At 51.1% G+C, this 23,860-nt stretch overlaps 1 protein-coding gene across 6 annotated transcripts in view; it reads right to left on the reverse strand.

The window, feature by feature from the left end:
• CARD11 (caspase recruitment domain family member 11) overlaps nucleotides 1–23,860 on the reverse strand; it is a 109,868-nt gene that overhangs the window by 37,273 nt on the left and 48,735 nt on the right. For 4 of the 6 annotated variants that reach the window (XR_009559031.1, XR_009559030.1, XM_060284857.1 and 1 more), the window contains exons 1-2: nucleotides 16,622–16,715; nucleotides 1,756–1,877 (exon numbers count right to left, since the gene is read on the reverse strand). Coding sequence is in view for 4 of the 6 variants with exons in the window: in XM_060284857.1 (XP_060140840.1) it covers nucleotides 1,756–1,762 (7 nt within the window). In the remaining 2 variants the exon portion in view is untranslated. Of the gene's footprint in view, nucleotides 1–1,755; nucleotides 1,878–14,945; nucleotides 14,979–16,621; nucleotides 16,716–23,860 lie in introns of those variants that run through there. The other 2 variants (XM_060284856.1, XM_030846563.2) reach the window with 2 other exon arrangements.

Here is a 23,860-nt window from a genome sequence, read left to right on the forward strand (position 1 = left end):
AAAGATGACAGCGAAGTCTAGGGAAACAGGTACGCCGATATGTAACATCTGCCTTCCTGCCCACGCCCTCAGGTGGCCACAGCCCTGACATCCTGTTTGTACCAGATAAACCCTCCAGCCACGGCCGACCGACCTGCTCCAAGAGGACCAGCCCTGAGGCTGGGTGCACTCGTCCAATCCCTTGACCTGGGAATTTCCTATGGGCCAAAGAGACAGTGGGGCGGGTGAACGTGCTGTGGGGAGTTAGCTAGAAGGTGGCATCAGGGCGGCCACAGTGGAGGCTAGAACTTGGCCACAGTAAAGCAGAGCCCCAGGCAGGTCGAGGCTACGGAGGCGGAGGGAGCTGGTCTGCCAGGTGGAGCTGCAGTGAGAGACCCCGAGGGCCCCTGAGAAGTGGCCAGAGTCCTCTCTCTGGGTGTGTACCTCTACTTCCCAGCCCTGTAAGCCGTGGCCACGTGTGATGTCTGGTCCTTGCTACAGACCTTCAGGAATCTCCCCATTAATTTCAGCTGGAGACTCGTGCATGAATATTCAACAGAGGCATCGTGTATCCAAAAAACCTGGACACCCTACAGACGTCCCGACACAAGTAGAGGGGGTCAATAATGTGAGTATTCAACGACGGCATACCCTACAGCAGGGCAGGGGAAAAGAACTCCGGCTTACGCGTCAACACAGACGGACCTCGGGGAGGTGACGCCGAGTGTAAAAGCAAGTCGCGAAAGATTACGTGCCATAGGGGAGCGCCCACGAAATTTCCCAAACATACGCAACTCAGCTATATGGTTGAGGACATACTGCAAAACTATACTGAAGAGCAGGGGTCTGATAAACGTCAGAAGGGTGAGGGCAGCAGGACGGCTGTGACGTGGTGGGACACATAGGTGACACGGCTGATCCTGGGAAATACTGCTTCAGCTGGGACACGCGTGTCCATTTTACTGTTCTTTGTTTCACTGATACACGTACACATTTTTATGTGTGCGTGTGTGTGTGTATAAAAACGTATGAAATATTTCATGGGCAGAAACTTTGGATAGTGTAGCTAGGCTCAAAGGAAAAAAACCCCACCTTGACCACAATTTCAAAGGTATTTCTCTTCTCAAACGCTTCCCTGTAACTCAGCCTGACTCGGCCCCGTCACCTGGAGGAACCTGGATGAAGCATCTGCTCGGAAACACACTCTTAGACACCGAGGCCCTGAGCTTTAACAGCCTGTCGGGCTGGACGGGCCTCCCTCCCCTCAACTGTAGCCAGAGTTGATGGCAACTCGGACAGTACCCTCAGCAGGGTCTGGCTTGGTCTTGAGTCAAACCCTAGACCACATCTGTCTTTCTACACACAGCCAGAAAAAAGCAGGTTCAAGCCTCCTGGGCCACATTCTGCAGGAAGGGCTATTTTGCTCAAGTTCTTACAGGCTCGAGGAGACTACCTGCCGGTGGACAAACTCCACGGAAGCCGCTGGTCTCACGTCCCTCCGCCATTCGTTGGAACCATGGACCGTGTGGCCCCAGCTGCTGCTATGATACAATTCAGCATCTCTGTCTTGACCTCCGAGCTGAGGGTGGCCCCCCACCAGCCCCCACGGTCGCACCTCGCCTGACGGTCTCTGATTCTCCACCAGGTGCCCGCTCGCTCAGAACCTGCTTCCTGCACCTCCCTCGGCCTGGAACCCTCCCCTCCCTGCTCCCCTGGCAAGTCTCAGGTAACCTCGCTTTCTATTTATTTTACATAAAGGAGACACACGTGAAGTACCTGGCATAGAGTCGGCGCACAATGGACAGGAGGTGACTTTTACTCCTTTTACTCCTTCTGGCTGGGGCTGGTCCTTCCCTGAGCCAGTTTCCTTCCGGATGTGGAGGTCTGATGGGCAGGATCTGTAAGAGGAAAGATAATATGACTTGAAACAAGGCCACAGGTTGGAGACAGAACCATTCAAGCAGCAAAGGGGCCCGCTGCTTTGGAAGCAAAGGCCACACAATCCCAGGGTCTGCATCTCTTCAGGTGACAGGGACGCAGTGGACTGTGGCCTGGAGCTGCTGGGGGAGAAGGGCTTTTGTTCCCACCGATGGACAGCCGGGAAAGGCCACTGGCCCCAGGTCCCAAGACTCTGGGAGTGGAGAGAAGGCCACCTGTGGGGCTGCTCATGGCCGGGTGGAAGCTCGTTAGAAGTCTTTGACAGAAGCATTTGCAGAGTGTAGAGGTTCTAATCAGCTAGTAATTCATCAGGTCAGAAGCAGCAAACCACACTCCTGAGTCCAGAAACGTTCCCTTCACTGTGAGTGACGTCTCAGCTCTGCTCTCCGTGGTTTTGGGCAGGAACACGCCGTCACTTCCCCAGGGCGGCGTTCCTTACGGTGACTGGCAAGGCCGTCATGCCCAGCCAGTCCCTCCAGGAGCCCAGCTGGGGCTGTGGGTTTTGAGGGAAAGGGCCAGCTCTCCTTCTGGAGAAAGGGCGGTAGAGGAGGGGGCGGTGGGGGAGGCGCAGACTCTGAGAAGGTCAGGAGGAGCTGACACTGGTCCTCTTTTTTTTTTTTAACTTTTATTTTTTTAGTGGTTTGAGAGATGGCAATTTTATTTATTTGTTTATTATTTTTGGCTGTGTTGGGTCTTCGTTGCTGTGCGGGGCTTTCTCTAGTTGCGGCGAGCGGGGCCTGCTCTTCGTTGCGGTGCGCGGGCTTCTCATCGTGGCGGCTTCTCTTGTTGCAGAGCACAGGTTCTAGGCGCGCGGGCTTCAGTAGTCGTGGCTCGGGGGCTCAGTAGTTGCAGCTCACGGGCTCCAGAGCACAGGCTCGGTAGTTGTGGCGCACGGGCTTAGTTGCTCCGTGGCATGTGGGATCTTCCCGGACCAGGGCTTGAACCCATGCGCCCTGCGTTGGCAGGCGGATTCTTAACCACTGTGCCACCAGGGAAGCCCCCGACACCTGTCTTGACAGCTGCCAGGGTACCCTTAGCAGACGGCTGCTCCAAACCCACAGCTCCACTCAGGGTGACAGGGACCCTGGGATGCCATCGTTTAATCAGAAACTTGTTGGGTTTTGGCTTTGAGGCTTAATCATAGATGACACAAGCTCTCCCAGGGCTGACAGCAGCTCTTCTCGTTGGGTGTCAGCTTGGATCGGAGTCAGCTGCTGTCTCAGCCCCTCAGCCCCGGGGAGGTGGCGGCGACATGCTTCTATGGAGGGCACTGTCTCCTTGGTCTCCTCGGCTGGGGGGCCCCGGGCGAGGGCTGGGGGAGCAGGAGATCTACGGGCAGGGCCGTCCTCAGCCCAACAAACCAAGGCCCAGGGAGGCCCAGGGAAATGATACTTCTCTGTATTTGCATTAAACAAAGAAGTTTGCTTTTTTCCTCTTTTGTAATCAGAAGAAAAACCTTTAAGAAAATTCATAGTAGGAGAGGTTTTAATTGCAGGAAAGGGAAAGCAGGTTTGTACTATCCGATGATGTGCCAATGTAGTTTGGGGAAACTGAGGCACAAGACACCCAGTAATGAGGCTGAACTTTCTATTTCTGCCCTTTGAATTTTGAGTTCACCCTCGAAAACTTGGTCCTGAGGTCGGGGAAAATGTATCGGCTACATCTCCTGAGCGATTAACTCATAGGTATGACATTTAACTGCTGGAAACATCATCCCTGTGTTTATAGACGACTTAGTCTGCCAGGCACTCGGCTAAGCCTAACTGCTCAAGAACTCTTTGAGACAGGTGGTTGTATCACCACCACCACCATCATCACCGTCATCACCACAGTATAGCCAAGAAAATCAAACCTGGGAGAGGTTCCAAGTCATATGATTAGCATGGAAGGCTGGATGTGGACTTAATCACTACCATACAGCCCCTAGAATTGCCTTTTTTAAAAAAGTTTACCTTTTAAATGACTCAAACCAGAAAGTGTATGTATAACATCTCCCTGAAATATCACTTTAACACACGAACTTAAGACAGAACTAAAACCAAGTTGTAAGATGCCAGATATTGGCTCAGGGTTCAAAAGAATAACTCCTCCTTCTCAAAAGAGGAGTCAATTGCTTGGTGAGGTATGAGCTCCCCGTCATTGGTGTTATTCAAGCACAGTCAGCCAGTGATTATTCACGCTCCAGGGAAGCCCATTGTGCAAGCAGAACTTGCATGCACAGTTTCTGTTCCCTCCCACATAAGAATAAACAGAGAGGCAAGGGGCACTTAAGGCTTAAGCCAAGTCCCCACATGAAAGGAAGAGATCGAAACAGACAAACTGATACAGGGAACCGGCAGAAGGCAGACAGTGCGTTGAGAGAAAACGGAAAAAACACAATCCAATAATTAAAATCCATTAAGAGAGTAGATAAGATATTGCAGTCATAAAACAATAGGGTGCTTTGACAAGGGAGCAAAGGACAAGAAAGAGTTCTTCATGATTAAAATAAAGTAGCGGAAGTTTATAATCGATAGAAAGTTTGGAAGATAAAGTTGAGGAAATCACCCCGAAAGTTAACAAAAAGTTAAGAGAAGGAAAATAAGAAAGGAGGAAAATGAAGTCAATTTAGAAGGTCTAATATCCAATAAATAGAAATCATGCAGAAATTATGCTTCCTTTCCTGTATATCTTGTGGGGATACAATATCAATTATAGGATGAAATTATCAGAGGAAATAGTATTAGAGGATTCTCCAAATGTAAAAACATGAGTCTTCAGTTTTATTTATTTTTAATTTATTATTATTATTTTAAAAAATATTTATTTAGTTGCACCAGGTCTTAGCTGCAGCAGGCGGGCTCCTTAGTTGCAGCACGTGGGCTCCTTAGTTGTGGCATGTGAACTCTTAGTTGTGGCATGCATGTGGGATCTAGTTCCCTGACCAGGGATCGAAACCGGGCCCCCTGCATTGGGAGTGCGGAGTCTTGTCCACTGCGCCACCAGGCAAAGTCCTGAGTCTTCAGTTTTAAAGGGTCCTTTAAGTGCTCAGTACACTCCGTGGAAAATAACCTTCTCAGAATATCATTCTGAAATTTCGGGGCACCAGGGAATAAGAGAAGACCCTAAAATCCTCCTGGGAGAAAGCATTAGGTCATATGCAAAGGACTAGAAGTAAGTTTGGCATCAGATCTTTCGACAGTAATGCTGGAAGCTGGGTGATGCCTTCACATTTCCAATGGAATATACTTCTAAACCTAGGATCCTATACCTACCCAAACTATTACGTGTGAAAAGAGAATGATGCTATTTTCAGAAAGGTGAGGACTCTAAACATTTCTATCCCATGCACCCTTTCTTAGGAAGCTACTGCAGGCTATGCTCCAGTAAAACGAGGGAATAAAACGATAAAGAAGAAGAAGGTATGAAGGCCAGGAAACAGAGCAGCAAGGAAAGTTGCAGGATGAGAGGGATGCAGTAAAAAGTAGCTGGCCAAGATCCTGGCAGGATCATGGAGGGCCCACTAGATGCAGACTGCCAAGGGGAAAATAATGAACCATGATCTGATATATTTCATAATTTAGGAAATATTATTATTAGGCAAATGACAGGTCTGAGAGTCAGAAAGAAAAAATTGAGGATAGGTACATTAAAAAAACCTCAGCAAGTGAAAAAAAAAAGAGAGGCGATATTAACTTTGGAAAAAACAAAAAGATAGGAAAGGAAACATAATCTCAGCATACAACTTGCTTCAACACGAACAATATTTACCTGGTCACGATAATGTAACACGTAAAACTGATCTAAATGTACCGAGATGATGGCGGGGGTGGGGGGAGGCGGAGTGCATGGAGTGGGGAACTAGGAAAAGGGAGCTAAATTATCATCCACCTAAAGGCGTGTCAATAAATAATGTCTTAAAACCGACATATCGATAAATAGCAACATAAGCATATTATTTAAAAATAAGGAGGTAGGTAACAGAAGAAAACGACATGGAGAAAAAGAGAAGTAGCTGCCTCTGGGGATCAGGGCTGGGGATGGACGTTTTTCATGACAAGCCTACTTTACTTTTTATCTCTGCATGACGTATGTATTACCATGGTAAAAAAAAAAATTACCTATGTCAATAGTTGGAACGATTTAAGGCATTTCAGTATAAAGAATCAATCAGTTACCTCCATTCTCTGAACACATACTCTATTCTACTTTTTGTAAAACTTGTCAGATAGCTCACCCCTTCCCAAACCAGAAGCGCTGACTGTGTGCTGGGCACGTCACAGATGCCGCCTCGCTTAACACTCACAGGAGCCTGCTAAGGTCGGTTTTAGGATTCCCACTTTATGACGAGGAGGTCAGATCAGAGCGTTAAATAACAGGGTGAGATCCCACAGCCACTAAGTGGCAGAGCAGAGATTCCAACTCAACCCTCACCAACTCAGCATCACCTGGTCTAAAACTCACCATCATCACAGCTAACACTGACGAGGCACAGCATCTAACCTAACTAATCAGATTCCCTGCTTCCTGGGCTCCATAGCTTTCTCTTTTTTTGCTTTATTCCCTCATTTTGCAGGAGCATATCCTCTAATAGCTGTCTAGGAAAAGGGACATGGTAGTTGCTATAAGCAGACACTGGGCTAAATGCTCCATGTGGATTATCTCGTTTACTACAACAACCCTATGAGGTAGATACCACTACAATCCCCAACGTATGGAAGAGGAAATGGGTTCAGAGGGGCTCAGCTACCTGTCACATGTCTGCTTCATCTTTCCATCCCCCCCTCACTTCCGCCTTCCCGGTAAAATTCAGCACGGGGCCTGACTCTTGGGAGGTGCTCATTATATATTTGTTGGGTGAATAAATAAAAGTCAGAACCTGAATGAAATAAACAAGGAGGCTGCAATGACTTCAGATCCAGGGAGTGCCAAGCCCTTTGGAAATGAGCTGTCTCCGTGGGACAGACATCTCTCCTCTCCGCGGGCTGCCCCAGCACAAAAGCTCCGGAATGAGAAGGGGGTGAACCATCAGTTAGATAAATGCGTCTCTGGTTCATTGATCTGCCTGGATGATTGGAGCGAGAGGCTTGAGATGGAGGGTTTAATTATTCCAATGAAACCTCCGCTTAATTGAAAGGACTTCTGGCATAAAAACGGGTGAAAGATTATTAATAGAGAAGGATGTGGAGACACCGGTAAACACCAGCAATGTTTACTGTGTTTACAGCTCTGAAACGAAAGCTTAGTGGGAAAGAACCAGATGCAGCCCTTCCTGTGTGTCTCCTACCTTACAACCTGTTTCATTCCTACAAAAAGGGCACTTAGAGAAGCAGCTAGAAAATTCCTCCTGCAAAATTCTTCTCTGGCATCCCAGTTAACTTTTTAACCTCTATCTCAGCTCATTCAACTGAAATATTGAGATGATAATATTTTCCATGAATTAACATGTGTATAGCAATCAGGAGAGCTTCGCTAATACATATTTTGAAAGCAGCAATTATCACTTTAAATTCACAGTGTAGTGGCAGACACTGCCAGCTGCCGACCCAATATCCTTTCTCTCTTACTTATCAACAGAGCCCCAATTCTGTTTGGAGCATTACTATATCCACCTTAAAAAAAAAAAACAACAACTGTATTTCTAGCCTCCCTTGCAGCTAGAATTGTGGGTGTGTGACACAATTCTGGCCAGTGAGATGTAAGTGGAAGTTTCTGGGTGAGACATTTAGGAAGGGTCTGTAGAGGAGGAGGAATCGGGTGAGAAGCACCTTTAGTTTGTCCCTGTCTTCCTACGTGGAATGTGGATGCAATGCCTGGAAGAAGAGCAGCACTCTTGTGAGCATGAAGACAAAGTCCGCACTCTAAGAACGGCTGCAGAGGATGCTTCACGGACTTTGGGTCCAAGCTAGCCTTTGAGTTCTTGGTTCATGAGAAGAATAAAAACCCTAGTGTGTATAAAACTGTGATTCTGTTTCTATAACTTGCAGCCAAAAATCATCCCAGCAGATACACATTACAAACAAGATCTAAGCCTTCTGAGAAAATCACACTGGTCCCAGCCACACATTCTTAAGCCCTGCAATCTGAGAAACTTCCTTATCTATTTGTTCCTGTTCCTTTTTTTCTAGATACAAAACCAGAGTAAGCAATCAATAAGGACTAAGTACTGCCCACGTACAGAGGCCTGCAGGGGACAGAAACAAACAGCATGACCCCGAGGGAGATGGGGCGCTGCCCAGGAAGTGCTAACTAACACCACGCCGTTGTCCAACGCATATGCCGGATGATTTATCCCGCCCGCTGGGTCCGGCCTCAAATCCGGAGCCGTGCCCCTCACTTTTCAGCCAATCTCTGGTCACGTCTCCGGCCTCCATCACATCCACTGGAATCCATCTCTTCTCTTTACTTCTCTTTATTCCACACGCAACCCTCCCCCCAACTCGAGTTACAGCCAAACTTCTCAGCCGTCATCTGAGGCATGTCCTGCCCTTCAGCCTAGGGCACTGCCCACCACCCCCGGGGCATCTCCTTGGGCACCAAGCCACCTGACACTCCTCAAGGTGCTCCCCCTATCCACTTCCAGGTGACCCGGGCAAAGGGCCAATGGCTTCTGTGGCATGAAAATGTCTCAACTTGATAGCTTTTGGGAAAAGAGGAAGCATCTATGGGTAGTCAGGATTTGGGGTGGTTGGGGGACATGGCAAACACCGGCCCTCCCCCTCCCCAGGCCCTGCCGCATATCCGGACATCTCCTGTAGTGGCTTCCGACTTGCACCCATCAGGGCAGAGGTCGGGAAGGGCGTACGCCTATCGCATGACCCAAGGTTATCGCTCTGCCGTCTACCCCCTCCAGCTCTCATTTTCCTACCACTACTGCAGAGCAGCTTTTGTGAAAAGCAGAATTAGGAATGACAGACTTAAGTTGTCCTGAAATGTCTATCAATTTATCACGTTGGCTCTTTAACGCGTTCGCTCCATCTAGATTCCAGAGCTGCGCACGCAGCAGACCGACAGCTCCGACGGTCTCCGTGAGCCGTGGCTGGACACCCCTTGGCCAAACCCAAAGCCCAGCGTGAGGTCACCCGCTCTCACTCCTGAAGGGCAGCTTTGCTCCGGGCCAGCCCCGATGGTAATGAAACAGTTTTCTCCTGCAGGTGCCTTCCAGGCCTGGTCAGCAAGCCCGCCTGGGCCACGGGGGCTGAGTCACCGAGACCACCAGCTGGTTCCAATTCTGGAGCCTCTGTGCTTTCAGAGAGAGACGTTGGCTTCATCTAAGCAAAATTCTAGCACAGGAGAGGTGCGTGGAAACCAGGAGTTGCTTTCTGGGTTGGGGTCTGGGTGAGGCAGTTTGGAAGGGACAAAACTGGACATGGGGCAGGCACAGCCCTAAACATGAGCGCTGACAAGCAAAGTCCTGCTCCTGGGAGGCTGGGGGCTGGCACGTGAGTGTGGGCTGAGCCCAGCGGCCCCGAGCATCTGCTAAGTGAAAAGGCTGGGTCCTTGCATTTCGTAGGAAAGGTCACCAGCGTTATCAAATAAGAAGCCCACTCTTAGAGCAGCCAAGAATGAGAGCTGGAAGTTTCTGTGGGAGCCATGTGCAGACTTAAACCTCCCCCTTTATCTCCTGCTTGTCTTGCCTGGCTGCACAGGAACCCCACGGGAGCCTGGGACAAGGTTAAAAAAGGAAACAAGGCGGGGGCCCAAGGCCTTTGGACGTCTATGGGGGCATGTCTGCAGAGTCTGGTAACAAGGACACGTCAGAGTAAACTTGAAGCAGGAGAGTGGGAGCCTCACTCATTCGGCCATCCATCCACCCATCCATCCATCCATCCATCCACCCATCCATCCACACATCCACCCATCCATCCATCCATCCATCCACCCATCCATCCACACACCCACCCATCCACCCATCCACCCATCCACACACCCACCCATCCACCCATCCATCCACCCACCCATCCATCCACACACCCATCCACCCATCCACACATCCACCCATCCATCCACTGAATTCAACAAGCATTACTAGCAGAGAATGACAGAAGTGTAAGAAAAAGAAAGAGACTATGAGAAGGTTCAGGAGAAATAAAAAGAAAAGGACAAGTGAGGATAAGACACAAGTGACACATTTAGGGATGTTCAGAGCAGAGCAAAGGAGGCAGAGAAAGAAACTTGAAGGAACAAAGGTAAGAGAGCCTCGCAGATTCATCGGAAGAAGAGGTGAGAGAAAGGTGGGAGCAGTGACTGGTGGAGAAGGGAAAAAAGGATGAGGGGCCTGGACCACAGCCGGGCGTGGCGCTTATTTTAAAGGTGAGCGTTAGCTCTGAGAATGCAAATGAGAGGCACAGTGCAGCGCGTTGGGGGAGGGCTGGGGAACGCAGGTCAGTCGAGTTACCCCCCCGCAGCTCAGACGGAGTTATCTCCAGGGCCCAGAGCTGCGTCCTTTGAGGCCTCGGGGCGAGCAGGCTGAACACAGAACAAGCACAGCTCTCTCCCTTCTGTGTTTATAAGACACACTGAAAATCTACTTAGGACCGATATGGCGATCAATTTAAAATGCATTTCTAGTCGTGGAGCCGTCTATTTTTTGAAATGTCATGAGGACAGGTAAACGCAGTAATACTCCTAAACACATTTCCATGTGTTTGAACACAATGCTGCCAATGACTTCAATCAACTAGGCTAATATCTAGAAAAAGGCACATTCCAGGTCTTCTTATATGGGCACAGGGTGGTCGTTGGAGGGTGGGGTGTTTCTGATTCTCCCATCACCATCCGGGCACAATACCAACTGCTGAAATCAGGGAGGTCACCCCGGCCACAGCAGGGAAGCCAAAGAGGAGGCCTGAGGCTCTGGCTTTCCCGGGCTGCACGGGGGCTGCCAGAGCCTCTTTCTAGAAAGGCCTTTGGGGCCAGTCAAAACGCCAGTGCAGGAAGCAGCAGACCAGGCTTTTATGTAGATCTCAGACTTCCGTGAACACCCCGAGGTGTGCAAGGCTTGAGGTCAGAACTGTACTTTCTCAGACCACAGTCCCCGGGGCAGATTTCCAGGCAGCAGAAGAAAAGAAAGCAGGAGGTGGTGAAGGCTGGGGGAGAGTGATTCTAGAAAGACTCCTGCCGCTGTCGGCTTAGAGAGCTGGGGGACTGGGGTTCCAAGTGAAGCACCCCCCCGCCCCCCCTCCAACAAGATGTAACTCCTGCCCTCCAGAGGTTAAAATACATTGTGTTTGTGGGTGGGAAGTGACATGGATTTCCCCACTTCCCCGTGAAAAAAAAAAGATGGGGGCCGTGGGAGAATGACTGTAGGAATTCTACTCTAATCAAACAAAAAGAATCACACCAAAAAATCTTTGCCTCAAGAGAGAAAACCAGCAGCTTCTGCCTCCCTGTGTTCTAGAGGAAAGGATATGGTCCTGGACTCTGCCCTTTTTCAGCTGTGTGGCCTCGAGCACGTTGCTTAACCTCTCTGAGCCCCCACTTATCGTTCTGTAAAATTGGATACGGAGCACCTACATCTTAGGGTTGCTGCAGCGCACACAGGGAGGCACTTAATCAATTATCACTTGGTCCACCCTCTCGGAAGCCCGTGGCAAGCTCAAGATGGAGAGAAGTCTCTGTATAATTATCTCCACACCAAACAGATTTTAGAGAAAAACTTTATAAAGGTCTGTCCTCAACCCTTCTGTCTGGGCTTCTGATTTGCGACTCTCCCACCTGGTGCTGTGAGCATCTGTCTACCATGTTGCTTGCGATACTGTGGGCAGCACCATCTCCTGCTTCCCTGTACACCCTGTGGTCTAGCAAGTATCTGGCACAAATAGGCGCTTCATATCCATAAAGTGATTGATTTCCAGTGGATAAGTGCTGGCTCTCTTGTTATAGTTTCCTCTCTTCAGTGGATGAGACCTTTCTCTCGGCGGCCGTGGGGAGGGTTTTCACACGACAGCTGGCCGACAGGATCGTATGACCTTCAGTCGTACCGAACTGGTTTTGCTGTGCCTGCAATTCAGATCTAAGTGCCAATCTATCTTGTAGTGTCAGTCAGTGGTGGACTTGGAAAGTCTAGAAGACCCATCCCTCAGACAGAGAAAGACAAATACCATATGATATCGCTTACACGGGGAATCTAAAAAAAAGGGTACAAATGAACTTACTTACAAAACAGAAATAGAGTTACAGATGTAGAAAACAAACTCATGGTTACCAGGGGTTGGGAGGGGAGGGATAAACTGGGAGACTGGGATTGACAGGTACACACTACTATACATAAAACAGATAACTAATAAGGACCTACTGTACAGCACAGGGAACTCTACTCAATACCCTATAATGGCCTGTACAGGAAAAGAACCTAAAAAAGAGTGGATACACGTATGTGTATGACTGATTCACTCTGCTGTACGCCTGAAATTAACACAACATTGTAAAGCAACTACACTCCAGTAAAATAATAAGTAAATAAAATAGAATACCCATCCCTCCAGCTTCTGACCTACAGGGACAGAGCCATCTTGTCACGAACCATCTCCACCGGGTGAAACGCAGAAACGCCCGCGCGGATCCTCCATTCTGTTGGGGAGAGCCCTCCACCTGCCTTCACTCTCCCCAACACGTCGCGTCAGCGTTATGGCAACCACTGGTTTTTGCAACGTGCTCCTTCCGTGGGCCACTCCTGGGGTCTGAAGCACCTGCCGCATTTTCAAGGAGACCCAGTTCTAGCCACTGGGGCGCTGGGGTTCCGTTTGTGGAACCCTAATTCTTTGAAAACGGATAACCCGACACCAGCCGGCATTTCGGGGCGTAGGCCTCACGCGTCACCCCTCACTGTGGGAGGTGACAGGAAGTACAGAAACTGTGTCCCCAGCGGACCTTCAGAAGAAACACTGCTGGACCTCAGGCACAAGGCCTGCTCTGCCATGGGTGCCTGACCCCCAGTGGGCGCCGGCTCCAGGTCTGAGGAGGGCACAGAGGCTCAGGAACAAAACCCCCGGCGGACGGAGCAGGCGGATCTAAGATGAGGCTGCTGTAGGGTGAAGAGCTGGCGGGCCTGCCCTCCGGGAGATCGCGGGGTGCGCTGACACCTGACCTAGGACGACTCCAGACGGCGGGGGCCTGCTTCCCGGCAGGAAAGGGACAATCAAGACGCCGGTGATGGAAAACTGCAGGACACAGCGGCGAGTTCTAGTTTGTAACTGGGCAGGAAAACAAGAGAGGCGCCTCACTACCCAGCACGTCCGCTGGTTCGGAAAAGGACTCAGAGGCAAGCTCCGAATAGCGACAACGACCGTCTCCCGATCCTTCTGGGGCCGATGGCCCAGCCTGGGGCGGCTCCGGACGCCCGAGTTTTTCTATTTCCCCTTCGTCTCTGCGTCCTGCGGCAGCATCCTCACTTACTGGAGGCATTTTTAGAAGAGTAACAGTGCTCTCTTTGCCACTGCTATTACAACAGTAAGCGTTTCCCTGCGAGGGAAGTGAAATCCAAACCAGATTTTCTGTCCTGAGATGCTCTGCTAAAGAGATGGCAAGGGAGTAGGCTAGTTCAGACGCATTCGTGGAGCATCCGCTACACTGGGAGAGAAACAGGCTTGCGCATTGGAAAAAGCGTCGGAGAGGGGGAGGGGGAGGGGCAGGGGAGGGGGAGGGAGGAGGTGGAAGAGAGACTCAGAAAGGGTCTCCTTACTCAAAATTAACTCTGAAATACACGGCTCTCTCACGGAACGGGGCCCCCTTCCTTGCTTCCACCCGTGCGGCCCCACATTTTAATGAGCTACCCCTTCGGACAATCAAGGGCTGGCTGTAATTAACTGTTACATGTCCTCAGGAGCAGAGCAGAACCGCAGCTCGGGAAGGCTGGCCAGAGCTGCACCTTCCTGCCCCGTGCCCCTCAAAAGGGGTGGCTCGGAGCTGTCACGGCCACAGGATGCAACCGCCCTGGGGGTGGGCGGGGGCCACGGGCCAAGTTCCCGCTTCTCCCACCTACCTCTGCCCAGCCCCCCTTCCAGTCCTGCCAGCCGCGAACCCAGCACCAGAGACCCTAAGCACAAAGCCATCTTCCACACACACAGTGGAAGACTATTAGGCCGCAAAAAAGGAACGAAGTACTGACCCACGCTGCAACGCGGACGAAAACATCGAAAGCATTATGCTGGGCCAGAGAAGCCGGACTCCAAAGGAGTACTGTAGGATTCTGCCGACATGAAATGTGCCGAACAGGGAACCGCACGCAGACACAACTCCACCGACTGGCGGTGGCCAGGGGCTGCGGTGGAGGAACGGAGGGGGTGACCGCTGACGGGTATGGGGTTTTATTTGGGGGTGACGAGAATGGTCTGGAGCTAGACAGAAGTCGCGGCTGCAGGACACTGTGAACGTGCTAAATACCAAGGAACTGTTCACTTTAAAACGGTGTATTTTGTTATGCAAATGTCACCTCAAATCAAATCACATCGCGTCAATAAAAACAGCTACGATGGGTCGCCAACCAAGACTAACCCGAACCCTTCAAACCATCAGTTCTGATGAACAAGTCAGGAAATCGCGGCCGGGGGAGGGGACACCCCGGGGGGGGGGGAGGGGAGTCACGTGCTCGTCGAGTCTTTCTCCGTCGGCTTTTAAACCTCCGGTTCCGGTTCCGGAAGACTGGGAATCCTGCGAGGGGCTCCTGAGGGCCTCGGTGTCCAGGAAACGGCGAGAGAGAAGACGGGGCAGCAGAGGGAGGTGGGGCGAGGCTTAGAGGTTGGGGCCAGAGAAAAGGGAACCGGAACTCAGACCTTTATTTAGTACCCGCAGGTGCGGGGCCGAGAAAAGGGCAGAGAAATATAGCAAGACGCCGCAGTGAACGGAGGAGTGTTGGGGGCCGGGCGCCGGGAGGGCTGCGGAAAGGGGGAGCCAGGAAGGACTGCCCCTGCCTCTGCATCCGTGTCAGTCACATCCCTCCTCTGGAAGCTGACCTGCGCCGCGCACGTGAACCTGAGCAATTTCCTGTAATCGGCTCACCTGTTTTGAAGCCACACGCGAGCTCGAAACATACAAATACCGAGACTCACATTTTCCACGCAGCTGTGCGCGATCAGGGGAGTCAGGAAGAGAAGGCAACGTCGCAAAACGTCTCCAAACACGCTGACTTTCCTTCCGAGGAGGGCTGGTGTCGCCCGCCTCTCTCTGAATGGTCTGCTGTGACAAGGTGTCTTTGATTGAACTTGGTCGGGGTTGGAGGCTGGTGGGCGTTTCTTTGTCACTTTCTCTGCCACCAGGCACCAGCAAACATGAACCCGTGTTTTTCTGACGTTGCATCCTTCCCACACAGTGGGGGTGCAAATAACTTGACCAGTCTCTGAAAGTAACAAACAGTGATGGGAATGCGGGAAACTTTACGCTCAGACGTCACCTCTGGCTTCTTGCCATGTGAGCGAAAGCTGATGGATCAAGGTGCAAACTGGAAAGACTTTTTTTTGGCATGTGGCAAATGACACAATCACCAGGAACTAAGGCACCCATCAAAGCGGCACCCAGACGCTGTAGACGGTTACTGACTTGAGGCCGTTAGAGATGCTGCGTAGCAAGGGGGTCGGGGGACCCCGCTGCTTTTGTGATCGTTGAACGAGTCCACGCAGGAAGCCAGGCTTGTGAGCCGGCCCCGGTTTCACCCGGCAGGCGGTGACACGTCTGCACAGGACGCTTCCACGACCCAGCTGACTTCTTCAAACCAGTGACGTCAGTTTGATTCCCCCCCACCCCCCCACCCCCAAAAACTAGACTCCGGTCTCTGATAAGCAAAAGACCCCCAGGGGCTGCTGCGAAAGTTTCTTCAGCCTCCCAGGACTCACTGGATTCCTGAAGCATGTCGTTAGGAAATGAGGAACCTTCTCAGACGCCTCCAAGAGGTACTGCGGGGGCGACGTCCCCCTGGGGGCCTGGTCCTTCTGCCTGCTTGGTAAGCCGCTCGCCCCGCACTGCGCCCTTCCTCCCCGGATTCTGGATCAAACGTCTCCTGCCTGGCCTGGCTCTGCAGTCTCTCTCTCACGCCATTCGGCTTGTGGGCAGGGCCTGGGCCTGCGTTAGCTGTTGGACAACGCTTAGCAACAGGCTCGTTTCTCTGCGTACGGAACCTCAATAAACCTCGGAGGAACTGATTGAAAGGTGCTCCCCGGGGAGGGCAGGAACCCCAGCGAGGGCAAAGCTGTGAGGCTGCGAGCTGCCCATAAAGGCAAGGGTCCCAGCTTCTGGGAACAGATGCACACACACTTCCCCTCCACCCAGCTGGGCTGCGGGCATCTCACTCCTTCAACAGGAACACACGCCGGGCACCCGCCCCCACTCCTTGGCCCTCTGCACCGTCCTCCCTCAGAAGAAAGTTAAAAAAAAACCCAGCACGTAAAAATGAGAGCGTTCTGGTCCAAATCGGTCATCAGGCATTGACTGAAAGGCTTCTCTGGGCTCAAGTCCACGCTCTGTGCAGTCAAAGCTACAGCATAAAGTAACTGCCCCAGCGCCCACTGTCGAGCCTCCCGTGTTGTTGAGGAAATTAAGATGGAAAAAGAACACGCGGGAGCCACGAGAGCTCATGCTTCGGAGAGCACGACCGATCGGCGAGGGGGCTGGCGGGCTCCACGGCAGCCCCCAGACCTGCCACAGAAGACGCTCCCTGACCGAGGATGTGGATTTGCCAGCGGGGCACACAGGTGTCAGAGTAGAGGACCGGCCGGTTGGAAAGTATACTCACGTGCTTGCAAACTAGCTCGGCCCCAGGTCTGGCTACGGGCGTCTCTCCGTGGTCCTCTCAAATTCCCTCTCCTCCAGCACAGTGGCTGCCAGGCCCCCAGAAAGCGCTGATGCTGCAGGGAGCAGTGCCCCCCCCCCGGAAGCTGGCGCAACACCCCACTCACAGGCTGCCTCTGTTTTTAGCAGGGGCCGAGGTGTGGGCTGGGGTGGGCTGCCATACTTCCCTTTTTATTTTTGTTCTGAGCAGAGGCCGTGGGTGACTTTCTGCAGAGGGGGAGGCTGGGAGAAGAGGAGGAGACTGTGTTCTCTCGGGCAGGGGGCGCGCTGCGGAGAGCGGGAGCCGTGGCTGCCCTGCGGGAAGGTGAGGATGGGAGGGCAGGAGCTCAGCCCCGCCCTTCCTGCTGCCCCCGCGGCTGTGCAGGCCCTCACCCCGGAGACCACGCTCCTGGCTTTGAACTGCACCGAGGAGGAAGGCCAGCTGATGGGAAGTGCGGGGCCTAGAACATTCCAGGGAGGATGCTCCTGTGGGCCTCACGCGGGGCTTCCCAGAGCCAAATACACCATCACCCTCTTTTCTCCTCCAACATCTCGTCCTCCCCTGCCCGCATCCGCCTTGGCCACTGACCCAGCTCCTCTGACAACCGTGTCTTCTCTCTGCCCAATCCAGCTGGACCTCCACCGCGGGCTACAGCAGGGCTGGGACCCCCACCCACCTGCCAACCCCGGGCAGGCCCTGCAGTATAGATGCCTGGAGGAACACGGGTTGGCAAACTCTCAGCGAGAGTGCAAGTTAGATTGCGGTGACGGGTGACAGTCGCCCGCCTGCCTGGCCTGTCCGAGCATCCTGCACAAGTAGGTGATTAAAGGTTGGCCCTCCCCCTTTCCTAGAAGCCTGCGGGGCCCCGCTGGTCCCACAGCTAGACAGGAGCCTCTCACCCTGTTCTCCGCGGCCCTACACAACAGAGCCCAGACCTACCAGTTTTGCCTAATTCCTCTTATTTTCCAGTCTGTAGCCTTTCTGTTCCTAAAAATTGCAATATGGCCAGTAAGCTGCATGCATCTTAAATTTAATGAGTTTTGCAAAGAAGACACCCCGTCACCAAGACCCCGATCAAGAAACAGGGCACGGCCACCACCCGAGCAAGTGCCTTCACGGCCCTTTTCATCCTGTTCCCCACGCCCACCCCAGAGGCAGCCACGACTGTGCTTTCCGTTTTACCTTTTTCTGGAACTCAGGAAAATGGGTCAGCACGGCCAGCTCTCTCTAGGGTCTGGCTTGTCCCTTTCTGTCCACTGATGTGTGGATCACGGTTTATCCATTATCTGCTGACGGACATTTAGGCTGTTGGCCCGATTTGTCTATTGGGACATTCCTGTTTGCATCTTCGCGGGGGCACATGTTGTCATGTCTTCTGACGGGTCGTCTGGGAGGTGCACGCTGAACTCTGTAAGAAGTCCCCACTCTGTTTCCCGAAAAAGTGGCCCTGTCACCCTGCCTTCCCACCAGCGGTCGCTGGCAGGTGGGTGTCTGGTGAGAGACCCCTTCCTGGTTCACAGGCGGCCGCCTTCTCGCTCTGTCCTCACGTTTCCTGAGATCGTGGAGGGCAGGGGAGCTCTGCTGTCTCTTCTTCTTCTAAGATCACTAATCCCATCACGAGAGTCCCCCCTCAGACCGCATCTAACCCTCATCCCTCCCGAAGGCCCCGCCCCCAAGTACCATCCCGTTGTGGGTTTGGGCTTCAACATGTGAACTCGGGGGCCCAGCGTGCAGCCCACAGCCCGTGAGAAGCGGCGGGAAGTGCTGCCGGTTTGGCTCCGCACGGGACGAGGGGGGACTCGCTGTACCTCCCGTGGGCTCAGGGCCCCCTCGTTACCTGCTGTGCTGTGAGCATCATTGGGTCTTCGTCAACGGAGTGACGACTCCCTGAGCCAATCAGGGGGAGGTAAGCACAGCGTGAAGATTCAGTCTTACATGGTCAGAGCCCACGCTAACGGAGTTTCAGAGCTGGCAGGGTTCTCGGGGGCCGTTTCAGGCACCAGCACGGCCTCGCACGCTCCAGGGGCCGAAGGAGCCAAGGTGAGCTGAAGGACCGTCTGAGTTACTGCCCTGCGAGAACGGCTCCGTGCCTGGTGGGCCCTCCGTCCGTGTTCTCTCCTGCCGCCCACCCCAGTGGGACAGGGCCCTCTGCCCTCCGTGTTGCAGAAGACAGTCCGCAGGTGGAGGCGTCGAACGCCGGGCCTGGGACCCCCAAAGGGGTGAAGGGAGGAGCAGGGACTGACGGTGGTCTTCCCTTCCATCACCCCCCGCCCCCGCCTTCTCCCCTTGGAAAGGGTGATCCTTCCAAGCTCGGGCAGGACAGGCAGCAAGGATGACGTCTCCAAAGGCAAGCGGAGGGAAGCTGCCCAGTCTTGGGGGAGATTTCAGGGGAAAGGACGTTCAGCCATGTTCCCGGGGCGGGGCAGAATTTTTCCACGACTGGGTGAGGAGATTCCTGCTGGGCTCTTCAAAGGCCCACAAAAGGGATGTAGCCAACATCCAAGGGCCCAAGGAGCTGAATTCTTCCAGGAAGAGGGCTTACTCAAGGCCACGGTGGACAGGGTGCCCAGAGACCCCTCGGAGAAGCAGCAGTAACCAAGTGACACATGAAAGGAAGTGGCATTGAGAGTTTCCTGCACACACACCTGGGGAGGTTCGAGCCTGAGCTTGTGGGTGATGATTTTTCTAGTATGGCGAGAACAGAAAAGAACAAAACAGCTGGCTCTGCAATAGAAAACCGCCTCATGGGAGCTCGGTGACCCCGGAGACGAAAGAGCCGACGTGGACTGGCGGCTTCGGTGTAGGAACCTCGTCCCATCTTTCCCACCGGCGGTCCCGCTGAGGCCCAGTTCTGCCCAAGGACTTGGGTTCAGCCTCCTCCCCGCGCTGTTTGCTTATTTATCTCCGCCTTGAAACCGCGGTCCTGAACAGCACAGGCCCTTCACCGCTGACTCAGTTGCTGGAGCCCAAACTCATAAAATCCTATTTCGGAAAGGTCCAATGATTTTATTTTCCGATCATAAATATGAACTTTAATTAGCAGCTTGCTAATTAGCAGTTGCCGTGGAAACAGAGAGGGGAAGAGAGCATATCCCGCATAAAACAGAGCCGGCCTCCCGTTAACTCTCGCCTCTCCCTCTGCCCCTCACCCCCTGCAAGGCCTGGAGAGCAGAGAGGTCGTCTCAGCCAGAAAGGACGGGGGCCAGGAGCTCACTCAGGCAGAGAACTGGATGTGGCCGTGGGCTCAGATGTCTCCTCTTTGGGTTGGTGAGAAGTTCCCGGGCACGCTGGCCTGGTCAGAGGCCCGGCTCTGTCTGCCCGGCAGAACGAAGGGGCTGGGAAGAAAGTGGAGTCTTTGCCAAGAAGCTGAAGGAAAAGCCACTAGAGCTTCGAAAGAGCTCAGTGACTCTCCTTGACGCTGAACACGGGTGGGTGAGTGACTTCATGGTGCCCACACTTTACACAACACGCCAGACCCGACACCCACCCCGTTCCTCCAACTGCCCCTCCTCGGTTCCTCTATAAATAGGAGCCCATAAATAACATATAAACAGTTTATCTATAAAACGGGAATAATAATGCCCAGAGCTGGCAGAATTTTAGTGATGATTAAACACGTTTCTAAAGCAACTGCCTGGAATATAATAGATACTCAATTAATGGGAGCTTTCATCATTATCAACCGTGTACGAGTTCATTAGTTAAACCCAAAGTCGAGAACTTCCTAACATCTGACGTCCTATTAAGAAGAAATGGACTATTGCAAGCATTATCCAAGAAGCTGAGGTTAAAACGTGATTGTTAATTTCCTAAACATGATGGGGAAAAAACCCAGTCCGTATGGTTGGCGGTGAAATGATGCTAACATCAACAAGAGTGTGTTCTGCATTACAGTGTCTAAAATCCAAGCATGTGTGGATGGTGTGACACGTGTCCTTTACAGGACACGGGAGCAGGTGCACGGACTACCAAACACGAGCACCTGTTGGACGTGAGAAAGGGCCACACCCTCTCCTGATGGAGTCTGCAGCGGCAAACCTTAGACCTCCTCTGTACTCAAGGCACGTGAGATTACACTCCAGAAAAAAGTTCATGGCAGAAGGTAAGAGAGTTTGAAGGTTGTTTACTGCTTACTTTTTTCTTTCTTTTTTTTTAAAAATGGAAGATTATTGCCGTTCTGCAGGCACTGGGGCTCCTGAACAAGTAAGAAGAGCACATGTTTTGGCTCCTCGTGGCTCTACGGGGAGTTCTCCTAGGGTCAGGGCTGAGATTTCTGGGATGCATGACGCTCCTCCCATGTAACTGTCAGCCCCAGCAGGTGCAGGCAATTTCAGGGGTGACATGTTACAGGTAAAGTAGTTCGTGTAAATCCAACCCTCCTCTCTCCACTTAACTGGGTTTAGCACCGGGGTCTCCCCTGTGCCATCAGCTGGTTCCTCAGGGAGGAGCTGTCCCGGGTGAGCCCTGGCTCACAGATTCAAAGTGCTCACTCACGGGAGTGTTGTCTGCGGGCCCACAGCCTCAGCACCACCTGGAGCCTGTTGGACCTGCAGTATTCCAGGCCTCACCTTGGACCTCCTCAGTCAGAGCGTGCATCTCAACAAGCTCTCCCGGTGGCTGACCACACACGCAGAAGCACTGCTCTCATGCCTCACTGTTGGCAGAGACATCGGTTGTTGACTTAGATGCTCACCCCCTTCTAAGCTCCTAGAACCTTCTAGACACACGCTGGTCTCTCCTGGCTCACACCCTGCCTGGTCTTTGATGGTGTTTCCCATTTGGGCTCTACACACTTGGGGGCAACCGGGCCCCAAGTTGGACCAGGTCTTCATACTTCATCCCGCAGTGCCCCTCACTTTGTTTTGGCCTTGCTAGTGGGCCCCAGATCCCTGGACACACTGACACTTCAATGGTACATTAACTCCACTCCTGACTGACAGCTCCACCTGGGACAGGCTTGAGGGCTCTGCTGCCCATCACCTAGCTTTGCTTTCAACAGTCATTTTCCAGTCTCTTAACTGGGCTGAAAAAGAACACTGTTTACTTGCAGCTAGCCCTTTTGTAAAGTGAAGGCTTCTGCAAAGTAAGAATTATGCCCCACAATTATTTCTTCTAAAAATCTAATATTTCACACAACGAGACCTACTTCATTGCCAGTCTCTTATGATAGCCTCTTATCTGACCTGGAGAATTCAGATCAGTTGTGAGGTTTGTGGAAAGTAACGTGTCATGAACAACAGTGGAAACACTGAACGATTATAAAACGGAACAACATACTTGAAACAACTGCCTGTAGACATTGAACAGCAGGGGGCTCAGGATAACCCTGATGGAAGGTAAATTGATGACGTAAGCCTCGTGATCACCGGCTTCTTGCCTGGATACACTTTACATACCACGGGGCAGGGGGGCGGAGCCCAAACTGAGGTGACAGTCCAGAATACAGGGCTGCTGAGGTCTGCAATTTGGGAGGAGAGGTACCAAGAGGAGGGAGGTACACGGAGAAATAGTGTTTGGCTAAATACTAGACTGCACGTGCGCAAGGAAGACTCCATGAGCTGAACAGAGAACAAGTACCAAGAGGCTGGGAACCGAGAGATTTCATATGACCCAAGACAGACAAATGCTGGGGTTCCAATTAGCCAGATTTGGAAGACCTCACTGGGTCCCCTGAGAATTCAGAGACCTAGAAAAGTCCATGCCTGACGAGCAGGGCTACTCTAACTCCAGAATATGGACCACTCTAGAGGTAACCAACAACGTTTAAAAGTAAGTTCCAAAAGAATCAAGCCTATTCACACATAACTATTTTCCAGATCAAAACTTATCACAACTTATGGGCAACAAAATCCAGAAACTCGGCATCCACAATGACCAGAATTCAATAAAAAATTTTTGCTATACGCGTGCATAAGCCAACAAATTACAAGGAGAAAAACCAGTCGATAGAAATGGACCCAGAAATTACAGAAACGTTGAACTTTGCATACAAAGACCTTAAAACAGCTATTACAAGTATGCCAAAGATTTAAAGGAAGTATGAATGGAATAAGGAAAAAGATGTGAAAAAAGAAATAACCAAATGGAAATTCTATATCCAGAAGTTAGAATATATGAATTACAAATTCAATAGATGGGCTTAACAACCATTTGGACATTGCAGAAGAAAAAAATCAGTGAAATTGAAAAAAGGGCAATAGAAACTACACACCTAAGCCATGGAGGGGGAAAAAAGACTAAAAAGGATGAGCAGAAAATCAGTGAATTGAGGAATAATATCAAGTGGTCTAACATTCATGTAGTTAGAGTCCTAGAAGGAGAGGAAAAAGAGAAATCGTGGAAGAAAAAGCACTTTGATTTTTTTCCCCAAATTTAATGAAAACTATCAACCCACAGATCCAAGAAATTCAATGAACTCTAAGCAAAATAAACATGAAATCATACATAAGCATATCGTAAACTGGTGAAAATTAAATATAAAAAGAAAATCTTAAAAGCAGACAGAGAAAAAAGGATACATTACATACAGTGAAATAGGGATAAAATACTGGTCACTCCTCATAATGAACAATGTCAGAAAGAAGACAATGGAACCACATCTTTAAACTGCTGAAACAAAAGGCCAACTTGGAATTCTTTATCCAGCGAAATACCTTGCAAAAATAAGATGACATAAAGCCTCTTTGTTCGATAGATCAGAAGCTGAAAGAAATCCATCATCAGCAGACCTGCAGTATAAGGAATGTTCAATGATATTTTTCAGACTGAAGAAATATGAAGCCAGATGGAAACTTGGATCTGCACAAAGGACTGAAGAGTGCCAAAATGGTAAATACGTGAGTAAAGATAAAATTTCTTCCATTTGCAATTTCTTAAAAACATAGTTAATGGCTTAAAGCAAAACTAACAACAATCTATTGTGCAGTTTGTAACATATGTAGAAATAAAATACATGACAATCAATAATCACACAAGGGATGAGAGTGGGTTAAGTGAACATATACTGCCATAAGTCTTGACACTATAGGCGAAGTGATGTAATATTAATACAAGGTAGGCGGTGGTAAGTTAAAGGTGCATTGTATAAGCCATAGCACAGCTGCACATGTACACAAATAAAACAAAGAAATAGGCTAACAAGTCAACAGAGGAGATAAAATGAAATATCAAAAAAGACCTTGATTCATCCAAAGGAAGGCAGAA

Source organism: Globicephala melas, chromosome 15 (assembly GCF_963455315.2).
Source record: "Globicephala melas chromosome 15, mGloMel1.2, whole genome shotgun sequence".
Classification (NCBI taxonomy): domain Eukaryota; kingdom Metazoa; phylum Chordata; class Mammalia; order Artiodactyla; family Delphinidae; genus Globicephala; species Globicephala melas.